This window comes from Oncorhynchus kisutch, unplaced genomic scaffold (genome assembly GCF_002021735.2).
Source record: "Oncorhynchus kisutch isolate 150728-3 unplaced genomic scaffold, Okis_V2 scaffold812, whole genome shotgun sequence".
NCBI classification, from domain to species: domain Eukaryota; kingdom Metazoa; phylum Chordata; class Actinopteri; order Salmoniformes; family Salmonidae; genus Oncorhynchus; species Oncorhynchus kisutch.
Genome location: NW_022262757.1, coordinates 7,501 through 30,801, shown reverse-complemented (window position 1 = coordinate 30,801; position 23,301 = coordinate 7,501). Strand labels below are relative to the sequence as shown.

Sequence of the window (23,301 nt, the reverse complement as noted above, 5' to 3'; positions counted from 1 at the left end):
CACCTTCCTCTGTAACACTTTACTTGGATAGCTCATCTGTAGCTCTACAAATGTAATGTTGAGATGCTGCTGAAAGGCTGAAGGCATGCTGTTGAGATGCTGTTGAAAGGATGAAGGCATGCTGTTGAGATGCTGCTGAAAGGCTGAAGACATGCTGTTGAGATGCTGTTGAAAGGATGAAGGCATGCTGTTGAGATGCTGTTGAAAGGCTGAAGACATGCTGTTGAGATGCTGAAGGCATGCTGTTGAGATGCTGCTGAAAGGCTGAAGACATGCTGTTGAGATGCTGAAGACATGCTATTGAGATGCTGAAGACATGCTGTTGAGATGCTGCTGACAGGATGAAGACATGCTGTTGAGATGCTGCTGAAAGGATGAAGACATGCTGTTGAGATGCTGCTGAAAGGCTGAAGACATGCTGTTGAGATGCTGAATACATGCTGTTGAGATGCTGCTGAAAGGATGAAGACATACTGTTGAGATGCTGCTGAAAGGATGAAGACATGCTGTTGAGATGCTGTTGAAAGGCTGAAGACATGCTGTTGAGATGCTGCTGAAAGGCTGAAGATATGCTGCTGAAAGGCTGAAGACATGCTGTTGAGATGCTGAAGACATGCTGTTGAGATGCTGCTGAAAGGCTGAAGACGTGCTGTTGAGATGCTGGTGAAAGGATGAAGACATGCTGTTGAGATGCTGCTGAAAGGCTGAAGACGTGCTGTTGAGATGCTGGTGAAAGGATGAAGACATGCTGTTGAGATGCTGCTGAAAGGCTGAAGGCATGCTGTTGAGATGCTGTTGAAAGGCTGAAGACATGCTGTTGAGATGCTGCTGAAAGGCTGAAGGCATGCTGTTGAGATGCTGTTGAAAGGCTGAAGACATGCTGTTGAAAGGCTGAAGGCATGCTGTTGAGATGCAGCTGAAAGGCTGAAGACATGCTGTTGAGATGCTGCTGAAAGGCTGAAGGCATGCTGTTGAGATGCTGCTGAAAGGCTGAAGACATGCTGTTGAGATGCTGCTGAAAGGCTGAAGACATGCTGTTGAGATGCTGCAGTGCTGATAGTCTACTGATGTTTGTACGTTTAACATCTGCAGATGGACTGCAGACAATTTCTAGTTGAACGTCATTGGACATGCAGTTGACATGCTCCATATGGTCTATCCAACAGGGCTCTGGTCAGTTTCATTTCAAGTCTAATAAATTAATCAAGTAAACCAAATTCTAATTCTAATTCGACAGTTTCCTCAATTGAAAACATTCGAGAGAATTGGAATTGGAATTTCAGTGTACTGACCATCTGGCCCAGGGTTTCACCATGCAGTATAGACATCTACAGTACTGTACTGAAGGTCTGTGGTACTACCTGACCATCTGGCCCAGGGTTCCACCATGCAGTATAGACATCTACAGTACTGTACTGTAGGTCTGTGGTACTACCTGACCATCTGGCCCAGGGTTCCACCATGCAGTATAGACATCTACAGTACTGTACTGTAGGTCTGTGGTACTACCTGAACATCTGGCCCAGGGTTTCACCATGCAGTATAGACATCTACAGTACTGTAGGTCTGTGGTACTACCTGACCATCTGGCCCAGGGTTTCACCATGCAATATAGACATATACAGTACTGTACTGTAGGTCTGTGGTACTACCTGACCATCTGGCCCAGGGTTTCACCATGCAGTATAGACATCTACAGTACTGTAGGTCTGTGGTACTACCTGACCATCTGGCCCAGGGTTTCACCATGTAGTATAGACATCTACAGTACTGTAGGTATTGGTACTACCTGATCATCTGGCCCTGGGTTTCACAATGCAGTATAGACATCTACAGTACAGTACTGTAGGTCTGTGGTACTACCTGACCATCTGGCCCAGGGTTTCACCATGCAGTATAGACATCTACACTACTGTAGGTCTGTGGTACTACCTGACCATCTGGCCCAGGGTTCCACCATGCAGTATAGACATCGACAATACTGTACTGTAGGTCTGTGGTACTACCTGACCATCTGGCCCAGGGTTCCACCATGCAGTATAGACATCTACAGTACTGTACTGTAGGTCTGTGGTACTACCTGACCATCTGGCCCAGGGTTTCACCATGTAGTATAGACATCTACAGTACTGTAGGTCTGTGGTACTACCTGACCATCTGGCCCAGGGTTTCACCATGTAGTATAGACATCTACAGTACTGTACTGTAGGTCTGCGGCTGTTGTGGTGGAATATATTGGATACCCCCGTACCCTTTTCACACTGTGCATACTGTAACCAGGCCAGTGCAGTACAGTTCGGATGGGCTCAGCTCGGCTCAGAAATGATAATACCGTACTGCTGTACTAGGTAGGGACCTCTCTCTCCGCCCTGGGGGCTACACATGATGAGGGACTGTGAGAAGTTATATCATTACAAGAAGTCACCTAGTAATGCTTACTGATGTCTTTAGTAACTCCTCAGAGCCTGCGATGACATCACACAGCCAAAACAACAACACTCTAAAAATCACTTGATGAGGTCCTTTTTATAGTCGCCATCTTTCGGGACCAGTTAAATGTATTAGGAAGATGGGGTAAACACAAAACATCCTTTTGCATGAACACGGAAAAAAACTAAACGCGACTGCGGCGCTTTGAAACCGAGGAAGCTTTAAAAGGCACTTTAAAACAATGGGTTGTAATTACTGAGGCAATGCTCCAGGGTCCCAACAACATCCACTGTTTTTGTGATTACCCACACACTTGTGTGTGTACTTACACGAATGTGCGCACGTAAGTGTGTGTGTGTGGATTTTACAGAGAGGCAGAGGGTGAGCGGAGCAGGAGAGAGAGAGAGACAGAGAGACAGACAGAGACAGAGAGAGAGAGAGAGACAGAGAGAGAGAGAGAGAGAGAGAGAGAGACAGACAGACAGACAGATACAGAGACAGAGACAGATAGAGAGAGAGAGAGAGAGAGAGAGAGACAGAGACAGAGAGAGAGAGAGAGACAGAGAGTACTGTAGCAGAGGACTAGGTCTGTGTTGTATCAGGGCTCTGTATGGTAACAGAGGTCTGTGTTGTATCAAGGATCTGTATTGTACCAGAGGTTTGCTGCTTCTCTCTCTCCTGCTCTATCATTAGAGGAGACTTCTAGGAAGCCTGCTACTGCTCGTAGAAAGAGATCTCTGGGGGAGACTTGGAAAGAAAGAGTTAGGAGGATTGTAAAGTCTTTTATCTGTAATGTATTTTTCGTTACGTGTCGGACCCCAGTAAGACTAGCTGTCGCCATGGCGTCGGCTAATGGGGATCCTAATGAATAAATAAAAACCTGAAGGATTCCAGCTTTAAGTGACATCACCCTGGCGGGCTGGTTGAAATGACATCATTTGTTTCTGATTGTCATTTCAATCAGCTTCTAGTTACAATGACATCATTTCAGACTGCTGTCTGTCCATCCATCTGTTCGCCTGTCCGTCCGTCTGTCTGACTATATCTCTCACCTTGGCTGTCTCCTGTGTTGTGTCGGTGCTGTTGGAGCTCTAGGTCGGCCAGCTCGCTGAGCAGCTCCATGCCGTGGTGGGGGTGGCTGGGGCAGGGATGGGTGTCACCGGCCTGGGGCTGGAGGGTGCTGGAGGCCAGCATGGGAAACGGAGGGACGTCGGCACAGAAGGCTGCAGCGATCAGCAGCTCTAGGCTCCAGTAACTAGGCACAATGGGTTTCAGGGGGGTGGAGAGGGTGATGATAGACTGGCTGGGGCACAGAGAGGGAGAGGAGGGGGAGAGGCACACCAACTCTACTGAGTGGTTGTCATCATTAGGAGTACTCTCCTCCTCTCCTCCCTCCTCTTCCTCCTCCTTATGTGCCTCCTGGTGGGGCTGGGCAGGGCAGGGAGGGTCCAGGTCGATGATGGTGGAGTCCTGCTCCTCCTGTTCTCCTGCCACCTCCTGCTGCTGTCCTCTCTCCACCTTGCACTTTTCCTCCTCCTGCTCCTCCAGGGTGGAGGTGGGGTCATCTCTGTGGTTCTCCTCCTCAGAGAGGGGGATAGGGATGGGACAGGAGGCGGTGTCACACACACGGCTCTCCGCAGGAGGACACACTGACACCTCCTCCTCCTGCTCCTCCCTATGCTCCTGATCTGGAGGTCCACAGCTGCCTGCTGCTACTCTGGCTTCCACCTCCTCTCTCTGCACCTCCTCTTCCTTTTGCCCCTCCTCTTCCTCCTCCACTTCCTGGTGTGGGAGGGGCCTCACCATGGCCTGACACTCTAGCTCCGCCCCTAGGCTGGAGAGAGGCTGGGGAGCATTCTCAGCAGGCTCCGCCTGAACCGCCTCCAGGTCAGCTGGCTCGGCCAATCGGACATCGTGGGGCGATGTGCAGCTCCTGTAACCCATGGCGATGGCAGGGAAGGTGTATCCAGGAGGCAAGTCTATAAAAACATAGGAAAGAGAAAAGGCAGGTTTAAAAGAGGAATAAGTAATAAGTAAAAAAGCTTCACAACAAAGGGCAAAAACATTTCTCAAAAGCCAGATGAACGTCCCTACAACTCTTTCTCTCTCTCTCTCCTGTGAAGTGTGGTCAGAGGCTGTTCAAAAGGCCTAACCCGAGGACCCTCCCTGAATAGAACTCACTCCAGGGTCATGAGAGGGTAGAGAGGCACAGGAAGAGGAAATGACGTAGGTGGCACTGCGCCTTGATCTCACAACACACAGGAAGGGGAGAGAACCGTGTGCGTGTGCGTATACATGTGTGGACGTGGTATTCATCGTAGGTGTGTGTGTTAGCTTGCTATTTGAAGTGTAGGAGGTTTCGTTTATCAAAGGTGGCCTGCCACTTTTATATCTTCTGGCGTGGAATGGCATAGCAAGGCAGTTAGCGAGGCGTTAATGGTGATGAAGAGGGTGTGGGCCTGGGGGGGCGGAGCCTACAAGGCTCTGAGCGAGGTGTTTCTCAGTCATTACCGAGGTGACAGTGCTGAGAGAGACCAGCCGGGCCGGCAGCCATTTTATGTGTTTACTTCTCCAGCTCAGAGCTGCTTTATGTGTCAATCCCAGGGCTCGCCAGCCAACCCCAGCCACTCACACACGATGCGTCACAAATGGCACTCTATTCTTTATTTAGTGCACTACTTTTGACCACGGGCTAGGGAATAGGTTGACATTTGGGACACAGGCACAGGCATGAGCCATAGAAGCAGAACAATATCATTAAGGACCCCATAGGCTGTGGCAGTTACTGGATGATGATTTGTAGTGCTATGTCCTCTGTTGCTGGATGATGATTTGTAGTGCTATGTCCTCTGTTGCTGGATGATGATTTGTAGTGCTATGTCCTCTGTTGCTGGATGATGATTTGTAGTGCTATGTCCTCTGTTGCTGGATGATGATTTGTAGTGCTATGTCCTCTGTTACTGGATGATGATTTGTAGTGCTATGTCCTCTCTTGCTGGATGATGATTTGTAGTGCTATGTCCTCTGTTGCTGGATGATGATTTGTAGTGCTATGTCCTCTGTTGCTGGATGATGATTTGTAGTGCTATGTCCTCTGTTGCTGGATGATGATTTGTAGTGCTATGTCCTCTGTTGCTGGATGATGATTTGTAGTGCTATGTCCTCTGTTGCTGGATGATGATTTGTAGTGCTATGTCCTCTGTTGCTGGATGATGATTTGTAGTGCTATGTCCTCTGTTGCTGAATGATGATTTGTAGTGCTATGTCCTCTGTTGCTGAATGATGATTTGTAGTGCTATGTCCTCTGTTGCTGGATGATGATTTGTAGTGCTATGTCCTCTGTTGCTGGATGATGATTTGTAGTGCTATGTCCTCTGTTGCTGTGTCAGACCTATCAGTCATTTACAATTTTCACAGATAGACTTTGAAGGCCAGGGTTGTTAGTGTAGAACCCTTGACAGCTGAATGAGCTGTGTGTCTCTAACTATCTTGCATATCCCTCTTAACAGTCTATTGTCATCATACATATTTCTCATATGACCCTCAGAGAGCTTCTAAAATATCACTTAGGCAGCCCAATTCTGATTTGATGTGAAAAGATCTGATGTGATTGGTTAAAAGACCAATTAGTGGAAAAAAATATCAGAATTGGGCTGCCTGTGTAAACGCAACCTAAGTGATATGTTAGTGTGAATATTAGAATGTAACCTGGGGGATGTGTCCCAATAGTTTCTCCAATATCCTGAAGAGAGCACCTGTTCACTTCTTCCACAAATGTAGAACCCTTAGGTAGGTGGAGGCATGAGCTAGTGGGGTTATTTTATACCCTTCATTGCCTTTAAGATCAGTGAAGGGAACTGAACAAGTGCACACTTTGGGAGGAAGGAGAGATAATTGGGACACAGTCAGAGTGGATGGACAGTGTGAGTTCCCTTACCAGGCTCCAGGGATTGTGGGTAATCCTGCAGGGGCTGTTCCTCTCCTCTCTTGTCCTGGGTCTCCGCCCCTTTTGGCAGCTGTGGGGGGGCGGGACTGATTTCCGGAGACCGAGGGGCGGCGGCTGCCGGGCTAGGGGCGGGGCAGGGGGTGGATGGGGTGCTCTTAGGGTGGGGGCGCAGGGTGGGGGACTGGGACTGGCAGCAGGGGGACAGGTGAGCAGTGCAGGCCCCCGGGGTGGGGGTGTTTCTGTGGTAGGAGGAGTAGGGTTTGGAAGGTTTAGAACCTGGTGGCTCAGAGAGCAGCTCCTCCAGCTCCACTGACTCTGGTCTCTTCTGCACCTACCCACAGAGGGACGAAAACACACAAACACCACGTAGAACATAGAGCAGGTGATTTACGTGTGAACAGAACGTTCCATTTACATGGGAATTTACTGTACGTGGCTCTGTCAATGTTGACAGTTCTCAAAGTCCCTTTGGATAAAAGTGTCAACATTGACCGACATATTAAATGATGTGGCCCACTGCATGACTCAAACCCACAACCCTGGTGTTAGCAGCACTAGTCCTTATCCACTGATCCATTGGAGTAAACCAAGCACAACTCCCACAATGAGACTGAATGGAGCGATAGCCTAAAGTAGAGCACCCCATAATAACCAAAGACAAGCCATAGAGAACATGCCCTACACTCTTAGAAAAAAGGGTTCGCTGTCCCCATAGGAGAACCCTATTTGGTTCCAGGTAGAACTCTTTTGGGTTCCATGTAGAACCTTCTGGGGAAAGGGTTCTACATGGAACCGAAAGGGTTCTACCTGGAACCAAAAAGTGTTCTTCAATGGGTTCTCTTATGGGGACAGCTAAATATTCTAGACAGCACCTGTTTTTCTATGAGTGTCGTGTCTACATTCTAGATGATGTAACCAAATCTTGAGCAATCTGCTGATTGACCAAGAGGCTTCGTCAGTATTGGTATTGTGTGTGAAAGGTTGTAAAATCCAGGTAACTTTCCCAGAATGCCCTGCTTTCCCAGAAATCCTGGTTGGAGGATTCATGGATTTCCTCCTTATTTCGTTGTAATTCATCTATGCATGGTCACTTTAACTCTACCTACATGTACATATTACCTCCATTAGCCCGACTAACCGGTGCCCCCTCACACTCTGCACCGGTACCACCTGTATATAGCCCCGCTACTGCTATTTTCACTGTCATTTTACTTATCTATTGTTTACCTAAAGCCTATTTTTTACTTAAAAACTGCACTGTTGGTTAGGGCTTGTAAGTAAGTAAGGTTAGGGCTTGTAAGTAAGTAAGGTTAGGGCTTGTAAGTAAGTAAGGTTAGGGCTTGTAAGTAAGTAAGGTTAGGGCTTGTAAGTAAGTAAGGTTAGGGCTTGTAAGTAAGCATGGTTAGGGCTTGTAAGTAAGTAAGGTTAGGGCTTGTAAGTAAGTAAGGTTAGGGCTTGTAAGTAAGTAAGGTTAGGGCTTGTAAGTAAGCATGGTTAGGGCTTGTAAGTAAGTAAGGTTAGGGCTTGTAAGTAAGTAAGGTTAGGGCTTGTAAGTAAGTAAGGTTAGGGCTTGTAAGTAAGTCAGGTTAGGGCTTGTAAGTAAGTAAGGTTAGGGCTTGTAAGTAAGTAAGGTTAGGGCTTGTAAGTAAGTAAGGTTAGGGCTTGTAAGTAAGTAAGGTTAGGGCTTGTAAGTAAGTAAGGTTAGGGCTTGTAAGTAAGCATGGTTAGGGCTTGTAAGTAAGTAAGGTTAGGGCTTGTAAGTAAGTAAGGTTAGGGCTTGTAAGTAAGCAAGGTCTACAACTGTTGTATTTGGCGCACGTGACAAATAAACTTTGATTTGATTTGAATTCCAGGACCCTTCCAATCAGGGTTTCTAGAAAACCAGGGAATTCTGGGAAAGTTCGGGGATTTTGCAACCCTAGGAGTGTGGAACCTGTGTTCAGCTGAGCCAGGAATTCATTCAACCTGGATATATTGACTCTTACTGTGTGCAATGACAAACCAGGCAGTTTGCACCACCATCCATACTGAGCCCAAACTATTCCAGAGGGAGAGTCAGCAAATCCTGGGATAATATTGGGCTATGAAGCTATGAATAGGTACTGTACTGTACATGCTGTGGCCCAATGCTGTTTGTGTGTGGGGAAGTACTGTACTGTACATGCTGTGGCCCAATGCTGTTTGTGTGTGGGGAAGTACTGTACTGTACATGCTGTGGCCCAATGCTGTTTGTGTGTGGGGAAGTACTGTACTGTACATGCTGTGGCCCAATGCTGTTTGTGTGTGGGGAAGTACTGTACTGTACATGCTGTGGCCCAATGCTGTTTGTGTGTGTGGAAGTACTGTACTGTACATGCTGTGGCCCAATGCTGTTTGTGTGTGTGGAAGTACTGTACTGTACATGCTGTCGCCCAATGCTGTTTGTGTGTGGGGAAGTACTGTACTGTACATGCTGTGGCCCAATGCTGTTTGTGTGTGGGGAAGTACTGTACTGTACATGCTGTGGCCCAATGCTGTTTGTGTGTGGGGAAGTACTGTACTGTACATGCTGTGGCCCAATGCTGTTTGTGTGTGTGGAAGTACTGTACTGTACATGCTGTGGCCCAATGCTGTTTGTGTGTGGGGAAGTACTGTACTATGTAACAAAGCTGCTGGTGTTGTCATGAGAATAAGGCTGTGTGTGTATTCATGATAATGTGTGTGCATCCATGATAATGTGTGTGCATCCGTGCGTACTTGTGTTTGTATGTATGTAGGTATTCATGTTAATCTGTGGCCAGTATGCCACACCCACCTGGGCGTGGTTGGGTCTGTGTTGAAGCTCCATGGTCTGTGCTGCCCTGTGGTGCTGCTGGGGCTGTGGCTGTGGCTGGGGCTGTGGCTGGGGCTGGGGTTGTGACTGGGGGTGTGACTGGTGACTCTGTTGCTGTTGGTGTTGATGCTGCTGCTGCAGATGATGATGTTGTTGATGCTGCTGGAGAGCGTACAGCTCCTGTTGCCGTAGAAACTGCGAGCGGGAGTACACAGCGGGGTGTTGTGGGTGTATGTGGGAGGAGGGCCCTCGGGCTCCGTACACTGGGGGCCACAGCCCAGGCTGCTCCATCACATCTAATGAGAGAGAAAGGAGTGGATCAGAGGAGCCCACACACACACACACACACACACACTCTCTCTCTCTCACACACACATGCACACACACACACACGCACTCTCAAATGCATTCATGCACATGAATATGTACAAGTGCACATACACACGTCCCAGCTAGGACATAAAGTTCTGAGAACCACACGTTTCTCAGAGCTTAGTAACAGCGTGATTGTCCTATGGTTATTTTGCATACAACTTTCCCACAACTTTATAGGAATAGTGCAGGATACCCAGCTAGCACATAACGTTCTGAAAACCATATGTTTCTGAGTTGGGAATTTCAGTACTTCAGCATAACGTTTCCTACAGGTTTCCTAATGGTTCTATATATAGGCATGTTCTCAGAATATTAAAAACTTTCCAGAAAAATTACAAGAAAACATTAGTAACATACTAAGAATGTTATTTAAAAACAAATACATTTCGTTCTCAGCGTCAACAAAACTCTATCCTCTGCCATACCTGATCTTAATTAGTGGTTGTTTCCTTTGATCTAGGGTCTGTTTGATAGACTAAAATGAACATCTTTGTATGAATTTATAAAAAACCCTGTTATGCTAGCGACATCCTGGGGGTGTAGTGAACTAATTCCATAGAGAACAGAAGATCATAGGTTCGAATCTCATTGACGGTGTGCCACTATAAAAACTGCATGATTAATGACTAAGCAAATGAATCAAATTAATTCAAAACAGTTAACCCTAACTAAGCTAACAGTGCTGTTAAAAGTCTTACTGAAACATGTTCTCAGAACGTTATTTAATTACCTTCAAATTACCTATAATTTCCATTCTCAGAACGTTAACAAAACCTTGTGGAACCATAGTGAAAAATGTTTACCGGTCAGGAAACGTATGGTGTCGTTCCCAGAACACATAGGAAACCAAAAACGTACATACCCCATAACTTCCAAGGAACCAAATGTGCTAGCTGGGGTACACCCACACACACAGACACACACACACACACACCAAGATCAACACAATGGGGGGAAAGGAGCTAAGCTGTCCATAAATGTATGTCTCTCAGAAAGTATAACCCAGACATGTGCAGCATTGAGACATCTGTATGTCTCAATGCTGGAACACCAGTACTGCCATCTCTCACACAAAAGCAAAGGCCTCACTTACACACAAGATAACACACACTGATCACATCCCTCTGTTGAACAAACACTGCTGATCACATTTCTCTGTTGAACAAACATTGCTGATCACATCCCTCTGTTGAACAAACACTGTGGATCACATCCCCCTGTTGAACAAACACTGCTGATCACATTCATCTGTTGAACAAACATTGCTGATCACATCCCTCTGTTGAACAAACACTGTGGATCACATCCCTCTGTTGAACAAACACTGCTGATCACATCCCTCTGTTGAACAAAGACTGCTGATCACATCCCTCTGTTGAACAAACACTGCTGATCACATCCCTCTGTTGAACAAACACTGCTGATCACATCCCTATGTTGAACAAAGACTGCTGATCACATCCCTCTGTTGAACAAAGACTGCTGATCACATCCGTCTGTTGAACAAACACTGCTGATCACATCCCTCTGTTGAACAAACACTGTGGATCACATCCCTCTGTTGAACAAACACTGTGGATCACATCCCTCTGTTGAACAAACACTGCTGATCACATCCCTCTGTTGAACAAACACTGTGGATCACATCCCTCTGTTGAACAAACACTGCTGATCACATCCCTCTGTTGAACAAACACTGCTGATCACATCCCTCTGGTGAACAAAGACTGCTGATCACAACCCTCTGTTGAACAAACACTGTGGATCACATCCCTCTGTTGAACAAAGACTGCTGATCACATCCCTCTGTTGAACAAACACTGCTGATCACATCCCTCTGGTGAACAAAGACTGCTGATCACATCCCTCTGGTGAACAAACACTGCTGATCACATCCCTCTGTTGAACAAACACTGCTGATCACATCCCTCTGTTGAACAAACACTGTGGATCACATCCCTCTGTTGAACAAACACTGTGGATCACATCCCTCTGGTGAACAAACACTGCTGATCACATCCCTCTGTTGAAGAAACACTGCTGCTTTATGCTGAGAACATGGTCACCTAAACAGCAGCCCTCCCACGCTCCTCTCTCTCCCCCTCTTTTTCTCTCTCCTCTCTCTCTCCCCTCTTTTTCTCTCTCCCCTCTATCTCTCCTCTCCCTCCTCTCTCTCTCTTCCTCCCTCTCTCTCTCTCCCATATCTCTTATTCTCTCCCACCTCTCTCTCTCTCCCACCTCTCTCCCTTCTCTCTCTCTCTCCCTTCTATCTCATTCTCTCCCCCTCTCTTTCTCTATTTCTCTCCCTCCTCTCTCCCTCATCTCTCTCCCTCTCTCTCTCTCCTCCTCCTGAATAGAATGGACTCTCATGGCAGCTGACCTGAAAATACACTGGATTGTGACTATAATGACATACTACATGATGATGATGACAGAGCCTCTGACCAGTAACCAAATTACGGTCCCCTTGGTGCGATCGACCCTGCAGTGCTCCCTAAAACTTCACCCACCCATCCAGCCTAGCATACTCCAGCCCGCTCTCCAGGCCACATGAGTAGCTTGTGGACCAGCAGGGATGCTAGTTCCCATGTTCAAGAGGAGCATAGCTCAGCCGTTCCCCTGATGTGTCTTCTTTACAGAGCAGAGAGGAATGCTGTGTGTGTGGACTGTGAATCTGGGGAGAGGGCAGCTGAGCACACTGACTATGACACATGGAGCTCAGCTTTGGGGATTCAGCTGCCCACGCCTTCTTCTCTCTCTCTGTCTCTCTCTCTCTCTCTCTCTCTCTCTGTCTCTTTCCTCTCTCTCCAACTCAATGTGTTTTTGCCCTCTTACACATTTCACAGTCCAGTCTGATCCTCCTTCCACCCCCTCAGCCCCCCTGACGCACCATGGAACCTTGGTCCTGAAACATTAACCCGGCTAAGCTAATCTTTCCCCGGGGAAGGGTTTCGTGGATGCACTTCCCCTCTCCTCTGCAACTCCTGCGGAGCGCGGAAGGAAACACACCACTGAGGATGGAGAGCTAATTAAATTTCACAGCCGGTTCGCTGAATAGGTCCTGCTGCATAGATGTAGAGCACTGCTTTAGCTTCTTCCTCTGTGGAGTGTGTGTGTGTGTGTGTGTGTGTGTGTGTGTGTGTGTGTGTGTGTGTGTGTGTGTGTGTGTGTGTGTGTGTGTGTGTGTGTGTGTGTGTGTACATATGTTTTTGGAGCGCACCCTGACCCATCCAGGGACCCAGCCCTGCGGGGGACAGAACAGGTGGTGAGCAGAAACTGGGATGAGTATTCTCTGTGTGTGTGTGTTTTGTAAGTGCAAACCTATATGTGTGTGTGTGTGTGTGTGCAGCATGCCCGTGTGTGTGTTTTCTATGTGGATGCGTAAATATGTGTGGGTGTTGAATTGTGTGTGAGACAGCCGTTAACAGAAAGCTCATCAGCTGTCGACATAATATACTAATGCAACCAGCAAATAAAGGAAACGCTGCAGTAAAACTACTGGATGGAAAATACAACCAGCAGTAGAAAACAACAGACTTGCAATAAGAGAATACAATGAACCAAAGATCAAGTGCTCAACGTTGAGGGGTAGGTGTTAAGGGGTAAGGGTAGGTGTTAAAGGGTAAGGGTAGGTGTTAAGGGGTAAGGGTAAGTGTTAAGGGTAAGTGTTAACCTTTTTGGGATAGGGGGCAGCATTTTCACTTTTGGATGAATAACGTTCCCAGAGTGAACTGCCTCCTACTCAGTCCCAGATGCTAATATATGCATATTATTAGTAGTATTGGATAGAAAACACTCTGAAGTTTCTAAAACTGTTTGAATGATGTCTGCGAGTATAACAGAACTCATATGGCACGCGAAAACCTGAGAAAGATCCAACCAGGAAGTGGGCAATCTGAGGTTTGTAGTTTTTCAAAGCTTGGCCTACCGATACAGATATGGATAAAGTTGCACTTCCTACGGCTTCCACTAGATGTCAACCGTCTTTAGAAACTTGAATGAGGATTCTACTATAAAGGAGGGGCTCATGAGACCTCTTTGAGTCAGTGTTCTGGCAGAGTGCCTTAGTCTCATGATGCGCGCTCCCGACAGATTACCTCTCGTTCCAGTGCTTTTCTTCAGACAAAGGAATTCTCCGGTTGGAACATTATTGATGTTTTATGTTAAAAACATCCTAAAGATTGATTCCATACATCGTTTGACATGTTTCTAAAGGACTGTAATGGAACTTTTAGAGTTTTTGTCTGGACGAAGTGCCTGCGCCTCATGATGATGGATTACTGGGCTGAACATGCTAACAACAAGTGGCTATTTGAACATAAATGATGGACTTTATGGAACAAATCAGTCATTTATTGTCGAACTGGGATTCCTGGGAGTGCCTTCTGTTGAAGATCATCAAAGGTAAGTGAATATTTATGGTGTTATTTCTAACTTTGCTGACTCCAAAATGGAGGATATTCCTCTGGCTGTTTTGGGTTCTGAGCTCCGTTCTCAGATTATGCTTTTTCCGTAAAGTTTTTAAAAAATCTGACACAGCGGTTGCATTAAGGAGAAGTCTATCTTTAATTCTGTGAATAACAGTTGTATCTTTTATCAATGTTTATTATGAGTATTTCTGCAAAATCACCGGATGTTTTGGAATCAAAACATTACTGCACGTAACGCGCCAATGTAAACTGAGATTTTTGGATATAAATATGCTCATTATCGAACAAAACATACATGTATTGTGTAACATGATGTCCTAGAGTGTCATCTGATGAAGATCATCAAAGGTTAGTGATTAATTGAATCTATATTTCTGCTTTTTGTGACTCCTATCTTTGGCTGGAAAAATGGCTGTGTGTTTTTTTGACTTGGCTATGACCTAACATAATCATATGTTGTGCTTTCGCCATAAAGAATTTTTGAAATCGGATATGATGGGTAGATTAACAAGATGTTTATCTTTTATTTGCTGTATTGGACTTGTTAATGTGTGAAAGTTAACACCTACCCTTACCCCTTAACACTTACCCTTAACACCTACCCTTACCCCTTAACACCTACCCTTACCCCTTATCATCTACCCCTCAACCCTTAACACCTACCCTTACCCCTTAACCCTACCCTTACCCCTTAACACCTACCCTTACCCCTTAACACCTACCCTTACCCCTTAACACCTACCCTTACCCCTTAACACTTACCCTTACCCCTTAACACCTACCCTTACCCCTTACCCTACCCTTACCCCTTAACACCTACCCTTACCCCTTAACACCTACCCTTACCCCTTACCCTTACCCCTTAACACCTACCCTTACCCCTTAACACCTACCCTTACCCCTTAACACTTACCCTTACCCCTTAACACCTACCCTTACCCCTTAACATCTACCCTTACCCCTTAACACCTACCCCTCAACTCTTACCACTTAACCCTACCCTTACCCCATAACATTTACCCCTCAAACCTAAGGTGTAAGGGTGTAATGGGGTATTGGGGTAACTAAGTAAGGATGTAGAGTGACATGCAAGAGGAGAAAACCATTGAGAAAAGACAATGAACAATAGTGAGGCTCACCCAGGTGATGTGTGACAGGGTGGGCAGCAGGCTCTGTGGGTAGCACCACCAGCTGGGTAGACGGGTCCTGAGGCAGAGGCAGCACAGGCTGTAGAGACCCTGGCATGGCTGCAGAAAAACCTGGGGCGAGGTTCTGGTGAAGGGCTGAGTGGCCGATTCCTGCAACATCAGGAAGATGTTACAACAGATTCAGTAGCCATGTGTCGTTCATTACCAATACAGCTATACTGCAACACAGCCTGCAAAGGCATCAACAGGACATGAAACAGCCAGATGAAGACTGATCTAGAATACATCTGTAGACGTCTTATTGTTTTTTATTTATAGTGTGACACCAACATGTTGGTTATTATGGAAATAAAGTTTTCTGAATTTGAATCCAATTGAACTTTCTCACCGTAGGAGTGGCTTGTCATCCAGATGGAGGGACTTCCAGTGCTCGGCAGCCAATGGTGGTGGGCCGAGTGGGCGTGTGCATGTGCAGAGGGGTCTCCTAATTGGCCAGATTGTAGGGAAGTCCCACCCGGCACCATGAGGTGAGAGGTGATGTCACCGTGACAGCTGTTGGACGGATGGATCCTTGTGAAGTCCACTGGATCCTTATTATCCCTGAGATAGAACCATTCAGAGAGAAATGAGGAGAGACAGAAAACACAGAATAATATAGAGGAAGGTCAGAGTAGAGGAGTAAGGTGAGAGTAGAGGAGGATGGTCAGAGTAGAGGAGGAAGGTGAGAGTAGAGGAGGAAGGTAAGAGTAGAGGAGGAAGGTGAGAGTAGAGGAGGAAGGTGAGAGTAGAGGAGGAAGGTGAGAGTAGAGGAGAATGGTGAGAGTAGAGGAGGATGGTGAGAGTAGAGGAAGATGGTGAGAGTAGAGGAGGATGGTGAGAGTAGAGGAAGATGGTGAGAGTAGAGGAGGATGGTGAGAGTAGAGGAAGATGCCGAGAGTATAGGAAGAAGGTCAGAGTAGAGGAGGAAGGTCAGAGTAGAGGAGGAAGGTCAGAGTAGAGGTGGAAGGTGAGAGTAGAGGAGGAAGGTGAGAGTAGAGGAGGATGGTGAGAGTAGGGGAGGAAGGTGAGAGTAGAGGAGGAAGGTGAGAGTAGAGGAGGAAGGTGAGAGTAGAGGAGGAAGGTGAGAGTAGAGGAGGATGGTGAGAGTAGAGGAGGATGGTCAGAGTAGAGGAGGATGGTGAGAGTAGAGGAGGATGGTGAGAGTAGAGGAGGAAGGTGAGAGTAGAGGAGGATGGTGAGAGTAGAGGAGGAAGGTGAGAGTAGAGGAGGAAGGTGAGAGTAGAGGAAGACACCTATTTGAAGACCTGTTTTTGACACTACAGTGTTACGGTAGCTAGTAATGAGTCTAGGAGCGGTTGTTAACTAACTGTAAACAACTTTAACTGTGGGGTGAAACAAAACACTGTTAGGTAGATACCGTTACCACTCTATGCCAGCAAACACAACGCTGCCTCCAAAACTGGTAGGGTGTCTCCAGGAATGACATGTTTACATGTTGCTGTTTGTGACATATCCTCTTTCCAAGCGTATAGTGATGGCCTTGGTAGGTCTACGCTTTGTTCTTGTTGACGTCTGTAATCAGAAAGTTGCCCGGCTGTGTATGATGATGTCATATTGCTGAGTAACGTCAGACTGATTCTCACCTGATGTAGGCCTCTCTGTCTCGGTCCAGGCAGGTCAGACCCATCCGCTCTCCACTCATCCTCTTCCTCTCCTCCTCTCCTGCAGGGTCTGAGGGATACATGGAGCGAGGAGGTCCTAGGAGACAAATATCAGTTCAGGGAGAAGTCTTCACCACCTTTCCCCTGATGAGCCCTAACCCCCAACACGCAGTCTCTGCACCTCACAAATATCTATCTAAAACTAACCTCAAGGGTGGAATCTCTACCTAACTCTAACATTAAGGGTGGAATCTCTACCTAACTTTAACATTAAGGGTATAATCTCTACCTAACTCTAACATTAAGGGTGGAATCTCTACCTAACTTTAACATTAAGGGTAGAATCTCTACCTAACTTTAACAATAAGGGTGGAATCTCTACCTAACTTTAACAATAAGGGTGGAATCTCTACCTAACTTTAACAATAAGGGTAGAATCTCTACCTAACTCTAACATTAAGGGTAGAATCTCTACCTAACTTTAACAATAAGGGTGGAATCTCTACCTAACTTTAACATTAAGGGTGGAATCTCTACCTAACTCTAACATTAAGGGTGGAATCTCTACCTAACTCTAACATTAAGGGTAGAATCTCTACATACTCTAACATTAAGGGTAGAATCTCTACATACTCTAACATTAAGGGTGGAATCTCTACCTAACTTTAACATTAAGGGTGGAATCTCTACCTAACTTTAACATTAAGGGTGGAATCTCTACCTAGCTCTAACATTAAGGGTGGAATCTCTACCTAACTTTAACATTAAGGGTGGAATCTCTACCTAACTCTAACATTAAGGGTGGAATCTCTACCTAACTTTAACATTAAGGGTGGAATCTCTACCTAACTTTAACATTAAGGGTGGAATCTCTACCTAACTTTAACATTAAGGGTGGAATCTCTACCTAACTTTAACATTAAGGGTGGAATCTCTACCTAACTTTAACATTAAGGGTGGAATCTCTACCTAACTTTAACATTAAGGGTGGAATCTCTAACACTAAGTCCCAGGGAACACTAAGTCTTCTGTGCCATTAACTTACTCTCCCCCCGTTACCAATGGGCCTTGCTTCTACCTGCCTCTCTCCCAACCATACCTACTACCGCTCTACAGCCTGCCTCTCTCTCTCTCTCTCTCTCTCTCTCTCTCTCTCTCCCAACCATACCTACTACAGCTCTACAGCCTGCCCCTCTCTCTCTCTCTCTCTCTCTCTCTCTCTCTCTCTCTCTCCCAACCATACCTACTACAGCTCTACAGCCTGTCTCTCTCTCTCTCTCTCTCTCTCCCTATCTCTCTCTCTCTCTCTCTCTCCCACCATACCTACTACAGCTCTACAGCCTGCCTCTCTCTCTCTCTCTCTCTCCCAACCATACCTACTACAGCTCTACAGCCTGCCTCTCTCTCTCTGTCTCTCTATCTCTCTCCCAACCATACCTACTACAGCTCTACAGCCTGCCTCTCTCTCTCTCTCTGTCTCTCTATCTCTCTCCCAACCATACCTACTACAGCTCTACAGCCTGCCTCTCTCTCTCTCTCTCTCCCAACCATACCTACTACAGCTCTACAGCATGCCTCTCTCTCTCTCTCTCCCAACCATACCTACTACAGCTCTACAGCCTGCATCTCTCTCTCTCTCTCTCTCTCTCTCTCTCTGCATGCTGGGAGTGTTTGGTGCATGCTGGGAATTGTATGAGCGAAGGAGTGCATGTGTTGTGTAGAGTTAGATATTCACAACTTTCTTTCGGTTTTCTATTTCTTAGTGGCATTTTCTTCTGTGCTGATTAAGGTTATTATTTTGTAATAAGTATTGTGTTTTTCGTATGGACCCTGATTTTGGCCCGAATGGGGACGTCCCTGTCACTTCGGCACGGCTTTAGGTGTGTTACTGAAGCTGCTGTCACGGTGGAGGAGTTTCTGGTCGCCGTAGGAGAGAAGGTGGGATATGAGAATGTTGCTTATGCATCCCGGATGAATAAAGCGGTGGTGGTATTTTTTAAAGAAGAGTGTCTTGTTGATCGTATGGTTGAGCATGCCGTACTTCTTAAAGAAGAGTGTCTGGTTGATCGTATGTTTGAGCATGGTGTATTTCTTAAAGAAGAGTGTCTTGTTGATCGTATGGTTGAGCATGGTGTATTTCTTAAAGAAGAGTGTCTGGTAGATCGTATGGTTGAGCATGGTGTACTTCTTAAAGAAGAGAGTCTGGTAGATCGGATGGTTGAGCATGGTGTACTTCTTAAAGAAGAGTGTCTGGTTGATCGTATGGTTGAGCATGGTGTATTTCTTAAAGAAGAGTGTCTTGTTGATCGTATGGTTGAGCATGGTGTACTTCTTAAAGAAGAGTGTCTTGTTGATCGTATGGTTGAGCATGGTGTACTTCTTAAAGAAGAGTGTCTTGTTGATCGTATGGTTGAGCATGGTGTACTTCTTAAAGAAGAGTGTCTGGTTGATCGTATGGTTGAGCATGGTGTATTTCTTAAAGAAGGGTGTCTTGTTGATCGTATGGTTGAGCATGGTGTACTTCTTAAAGAAGAGTGTCTTGTTGATCGTATGGTTGAACATGGTGTATTTCTTAAAGAAGAGTGTCTGGTTGATCGTATGGTTGAACATGGTGTATTTCTTAAAGAAGAGTGTCTTGTTGATCGTATGGTTGAGCATGGTGTACTTCTTAAAGAAGAGTGTCTGGTAGATCGGATGGTTGAGCATGGTGGATTTCTTAAAGAAGAGTGTCTTGTAGATCGTATGGTTGAGCATGGTGTACTTCTTAAAGAAGAGTGTCTAGTTGATCGGATGGTTGAGCATGGTGTACTTCTTAAAGAAGAGTGTCTTGTAGATCATATGGTTGAGCATGGTGTACTTCTTAAAGAAGAGTGTCTTGTAGATCGTATGGTTGAGCATGGTGTACTTCTTAAAGAAGAATGTCTGGTTGATCGTATGGTTGAGCATGGTATATTTCTTAAAGAAGAGTGTCTGGTTGATCGTATGGTTGAGCATGGTGTACTTCTTAAAGAAGAGTGTCTGGTTGATCGTATGGTTGAGCATGGTGTACTTCTTAAAGAAGAGTGTCTTGTTGATCGTATGGTTGAACATGGTGTATTTCTTAAAGAAGAGTGTCTGGTTGATCGTATGGTTGAGCATGGTGTACTTCTTAAAGAAGAGTGTCTTGTAGATCGTATGGTTGAGCATGGTGTACTTCTTAAAGAAGAGTGTCTAGTTGATCGGATGGTTGAGCATGGTGTACTTCTTAAAGAAGAGTGTCTTGTAGATCGTATGGTTGAGCATGGTGTACTTCTTAAAGAAGAGTGTCTGGTAGATCGTATGGTTGAGCATGGTGTACTTCTTAAAGAAGAGTGTCTGGTAGATCGGATGGTTGAGCATGGTGTATTTCTTAAAGAAGAGTGTCTGGTTGATCGTGTGGTTCCCAGGTAGTGGAGGAGATGCCCACTATGAGTAATGTGGTACAGGAGGGTTTTCATGTGGAGCTAGGCTCCCAGGTAGTGGAGGAGATGCCCACTACGAGTGCTGGGGTAAAGGAGGGGGTTCATGTGGAGCTAGGCTCCCAGGTAGTGGAGGAGATGCCCACTACGAGTGCTGGGGTAAAGGAGGGGGTTCATGTGGAGCTAGGCTCCCAGGTAGTGGAGGAGGTGCCCACTACGAATTCTGGGGTAAAGGAGGGGGTTCATGTGGAGCTAGGCTCCCAGGTAGTGGAGGAGATGCCTGGTACGAGTGATGAGGTGCAAGTGGGGAGTGTTGAAAAGGATGTGGTAGAGGGGAGTCAGTTGTCTGTGGCCTCAGCTGAGGATCAGGAGAAGGATATGGATATCTCTTTTGATATGATATCAGCTGGATCAGACTTTTGGGAAATCTGTCAAATTGGCAGATTATTTTGATGTTCATAAGTTTGTGAGGTCAGCTGTGATGTTACAGAAGACGGTGGGGTTGGACCAATTGAGTGAGAAGAAGCTGTTTCGCTTGAGGAAATGTATTACTGCTGTTGCAGCAGCAAAAGGTGGTGGGAAACGTGGTCAGGTTAATAAGAGAAGATTAAAACAATGATGATGATCATGCTTCATAGGGTGTTTTTTTCTCCTTGGTTTCTCTGTGGTTTCTTCTGCTTCTCCTTTCTCGTTTCTACATGGAGGTACTAAGGTTCGGTTCTCTCAGTATTAATGGGGGAGGGACAGGAATAAGAGGGCTTGGGTATTAGAAGTAATAAAACAGAAAAGGCTTAATGTAGTTTTCCTACAGGAGACACATAGTGATGAGGAAAATGAGGTTGACTGGGGGATGTGGTGGGAGGGGCAGCATGTACTCAGTCATGGTACTAATTTCAGTGCTGGGGTGGCAATCTTGTTTTCCTCAGGTTTAGTGGTGACTGTGGTATCTACAACAGAGATTGTCAAGGGTCGGGTTTTATTGGTCAAGGTGGATGTTATGTTTATGCTCCTAATGAGGGTACAGACTGTATTGCTGTATTTGATCAAATAAAGGAAACCTTAAGACAGTGTGACCAAGAGGGGTGTATGGTTTTAGGGGGTGACTGGAACTGTACAGTGGATTTTACTGTTGATCACACTGCTGAAGAACCTCACCTGCGGTCAGCCACTTGTCTGTCTGGCCTATTAACTGAGTTTGAGCTTTCTGATGTGTGGAGAATAAGGAATGCAAAAGTGAGGCAGTACACATGGCTAAAGATGAATGAAGGTCGTGTCAGTGCAGCAAGGTTAGACAGGTTGTATGTATCTGATCACTACTGTAGTAGGGTTGGAAAGTGTGCCATTACTCCTGTGGGTTTCTCTGATCATCATATTGTTACTGTTGATATTCACTTGTCCTGTCCACGAAGGTCATCACCTTACTGGTATTTTAATGTTAAATTGTTACATAATGTCATGTTTTGTGAAAGGTTTTTGTTATTTTGGGGAAAATGGAGGGTTACAAAAGAGAATTTTGAGTCCTTGAGACAATGGTGGGAGGTTGGGAAGGAACAAATACGAGTGTTTTGTCAACAGTATACTGCTCTGTCTCAAATTGAAGTTAAAGAGACTATCAAGGCCCTTGAACAGGACATCAAGTCTATTGAACTGAAGCTGCTCTCTCAGAACGACCCTGGACTAGTCATGAACTTACAGGACAAGAGACATGAACTGAGGTTGTTTCTGCATGAAAGAGTGAAGGGTGCCTTGATTAGGTCTCGTTTCGCTTCCCTCAAGGATATGGATGCTCCTAGCGCTTAAAAAAAAAAACTAGGACAGTCGACATTTCAACGTAAACAGATGGTCTGCCTTCGTCTCCCTGATGGGAAAGTGACCACGGATAACAGTGAAATGCGTCAACATGCCGTGGATTTCTACTCGGCCCTCTATAAGGCGGAGGATTGTGACTCTCTGTGTACACAGTTGTTACACGGTCTTCCTCAATTGGGACCTGAGCAGAGACATTCACATTGGACTCTGACATTACACTGCAAGAGCTGTCCACAGCAGTTATGCAGTTCTCAACAGGCCGAGCCCCTGGCATCGATGGTTTACCATCTGAGTTTTATATGCACTTTTGGGGGTCTATTGGGGAGGATTTTTATGAAGTGGTGTGTGAATCTTTTCATGAGGGTTCTCTTCCTGTATCCTGTCAACGTGCGGTGCTTTCACTGTTGCCAAAAAGGGGGATTTGGCTCTCGTAAAAAAATTCGAGACCTGTTGCCTTGCTGTGCGCAGAATACAAAATTGTTTCTAAATGTCTCTCAAACAGGTTGAAAGAGTATCTGGGATTGTTGGTCCACAAGGACCAGTCCTACTGTGTACCTGATCGCTCTATCGTTGATAACTTGTTTCTGATAAGAGATGTTTTAGACATTTGTAAACTGTCTGATGTAAATGTGGGTTTACTTTCTTTGGATCAGGAGAAGGCTTTTGATCGTGTGGACCACCAGTACTTGTTTAAAACAATGAAAGCCTTTGGGTTTGGGGATGTTTTTTTGTCTTGGATTAATTTACTATATGCTGGGGCCTCGTGTATGGTGAATGTGGGGGGTGGTTTGAGTTGCCCCATCCCTGTCCAAAGGGGCATCAGGCAGGGATGCCCAATTTCAGGGCAGTTATATAGTCTGGCGATTGAACCAATGCTGTGTTTTTTAAGAGCGAGGCTTACTGGTTTCTCTGTGCCGGGAGTAATGAAGGGTCCCACGATAGCACTGTCTGCGTATGCAGATGACGTGATAGTTTTTATTACAGGGGGTGAGGATGTTAAGGTTCTCTCAAACACTTTAAAGGTGTATGAGGGGGCCTCCTCAGCTAGAGTCAATTGGGGAAAGAGTGAAGCGCTGTGGGCAGGTCGGCTTCAAACGGGGTCCGCTCCACGGTTACCAGGGGGGCTTCAGTGGGGCAGAGATGGGATGAAGACTTTGGGGGTTTATCTAGGCTCTGATGTATTTCAGAAAAAGAACTGGGAGGGTGTAGTGGAGAAGGTGTGTGCCAGAATGTCAAGATGGAAATGGGTGCTG

The 23,301-nt window shown here is 46.0% G+C and overlaps 1 protein-coding gene across 1 annotated transcript in view; it reads right to left on the bottom strand.

Moving 5' to 3' along the window:
* The window catches only part of bahcc1a (BAH domain and coiled-coil containing 1a), a 77,831-nt gene that overhangs the window by 47,526 nt on the left and 7,004 nt on the right, over nucleotides 1-23,301 (bottom strand). The window contains exons 4-10 of the mRNA XM_031816523.1: nucleotides 21,395-21,443; nucleotides 16,785-16,899; nucleotides 15,530-15,741; nucleotides 15,133-15,291; nucleotides 9,171-9,484; nucleotides 6,368-6,707; nucleotides 3,483-4,409 (exon numbers count right to left, since the gene is read on the bottom strand). Of these exons, the coding sequence (XP_031672383.1) occupies nucleotides 3,483-4,409; nucleotides 6,368-6,707; nucleotides 9,171-9,484; nucleotides 15,133-15,291; nucleotides 15,530-15,741; nucleotides 16,785-16,899; nucleotides 21,395-21,443 (2,116 nt within the window). The remainder of the gene's footprint in view (nucleotides 1-3,482; nucleotides 4,410-6,367; nucleotides 6,708-9,170; nucleotides 9,485-15,132; nucleotides 15,292-15,529; nucleotides 15,742-16,784; nucleotides 16,900-21,394; nucleotides 21,444-23,301) is intronic.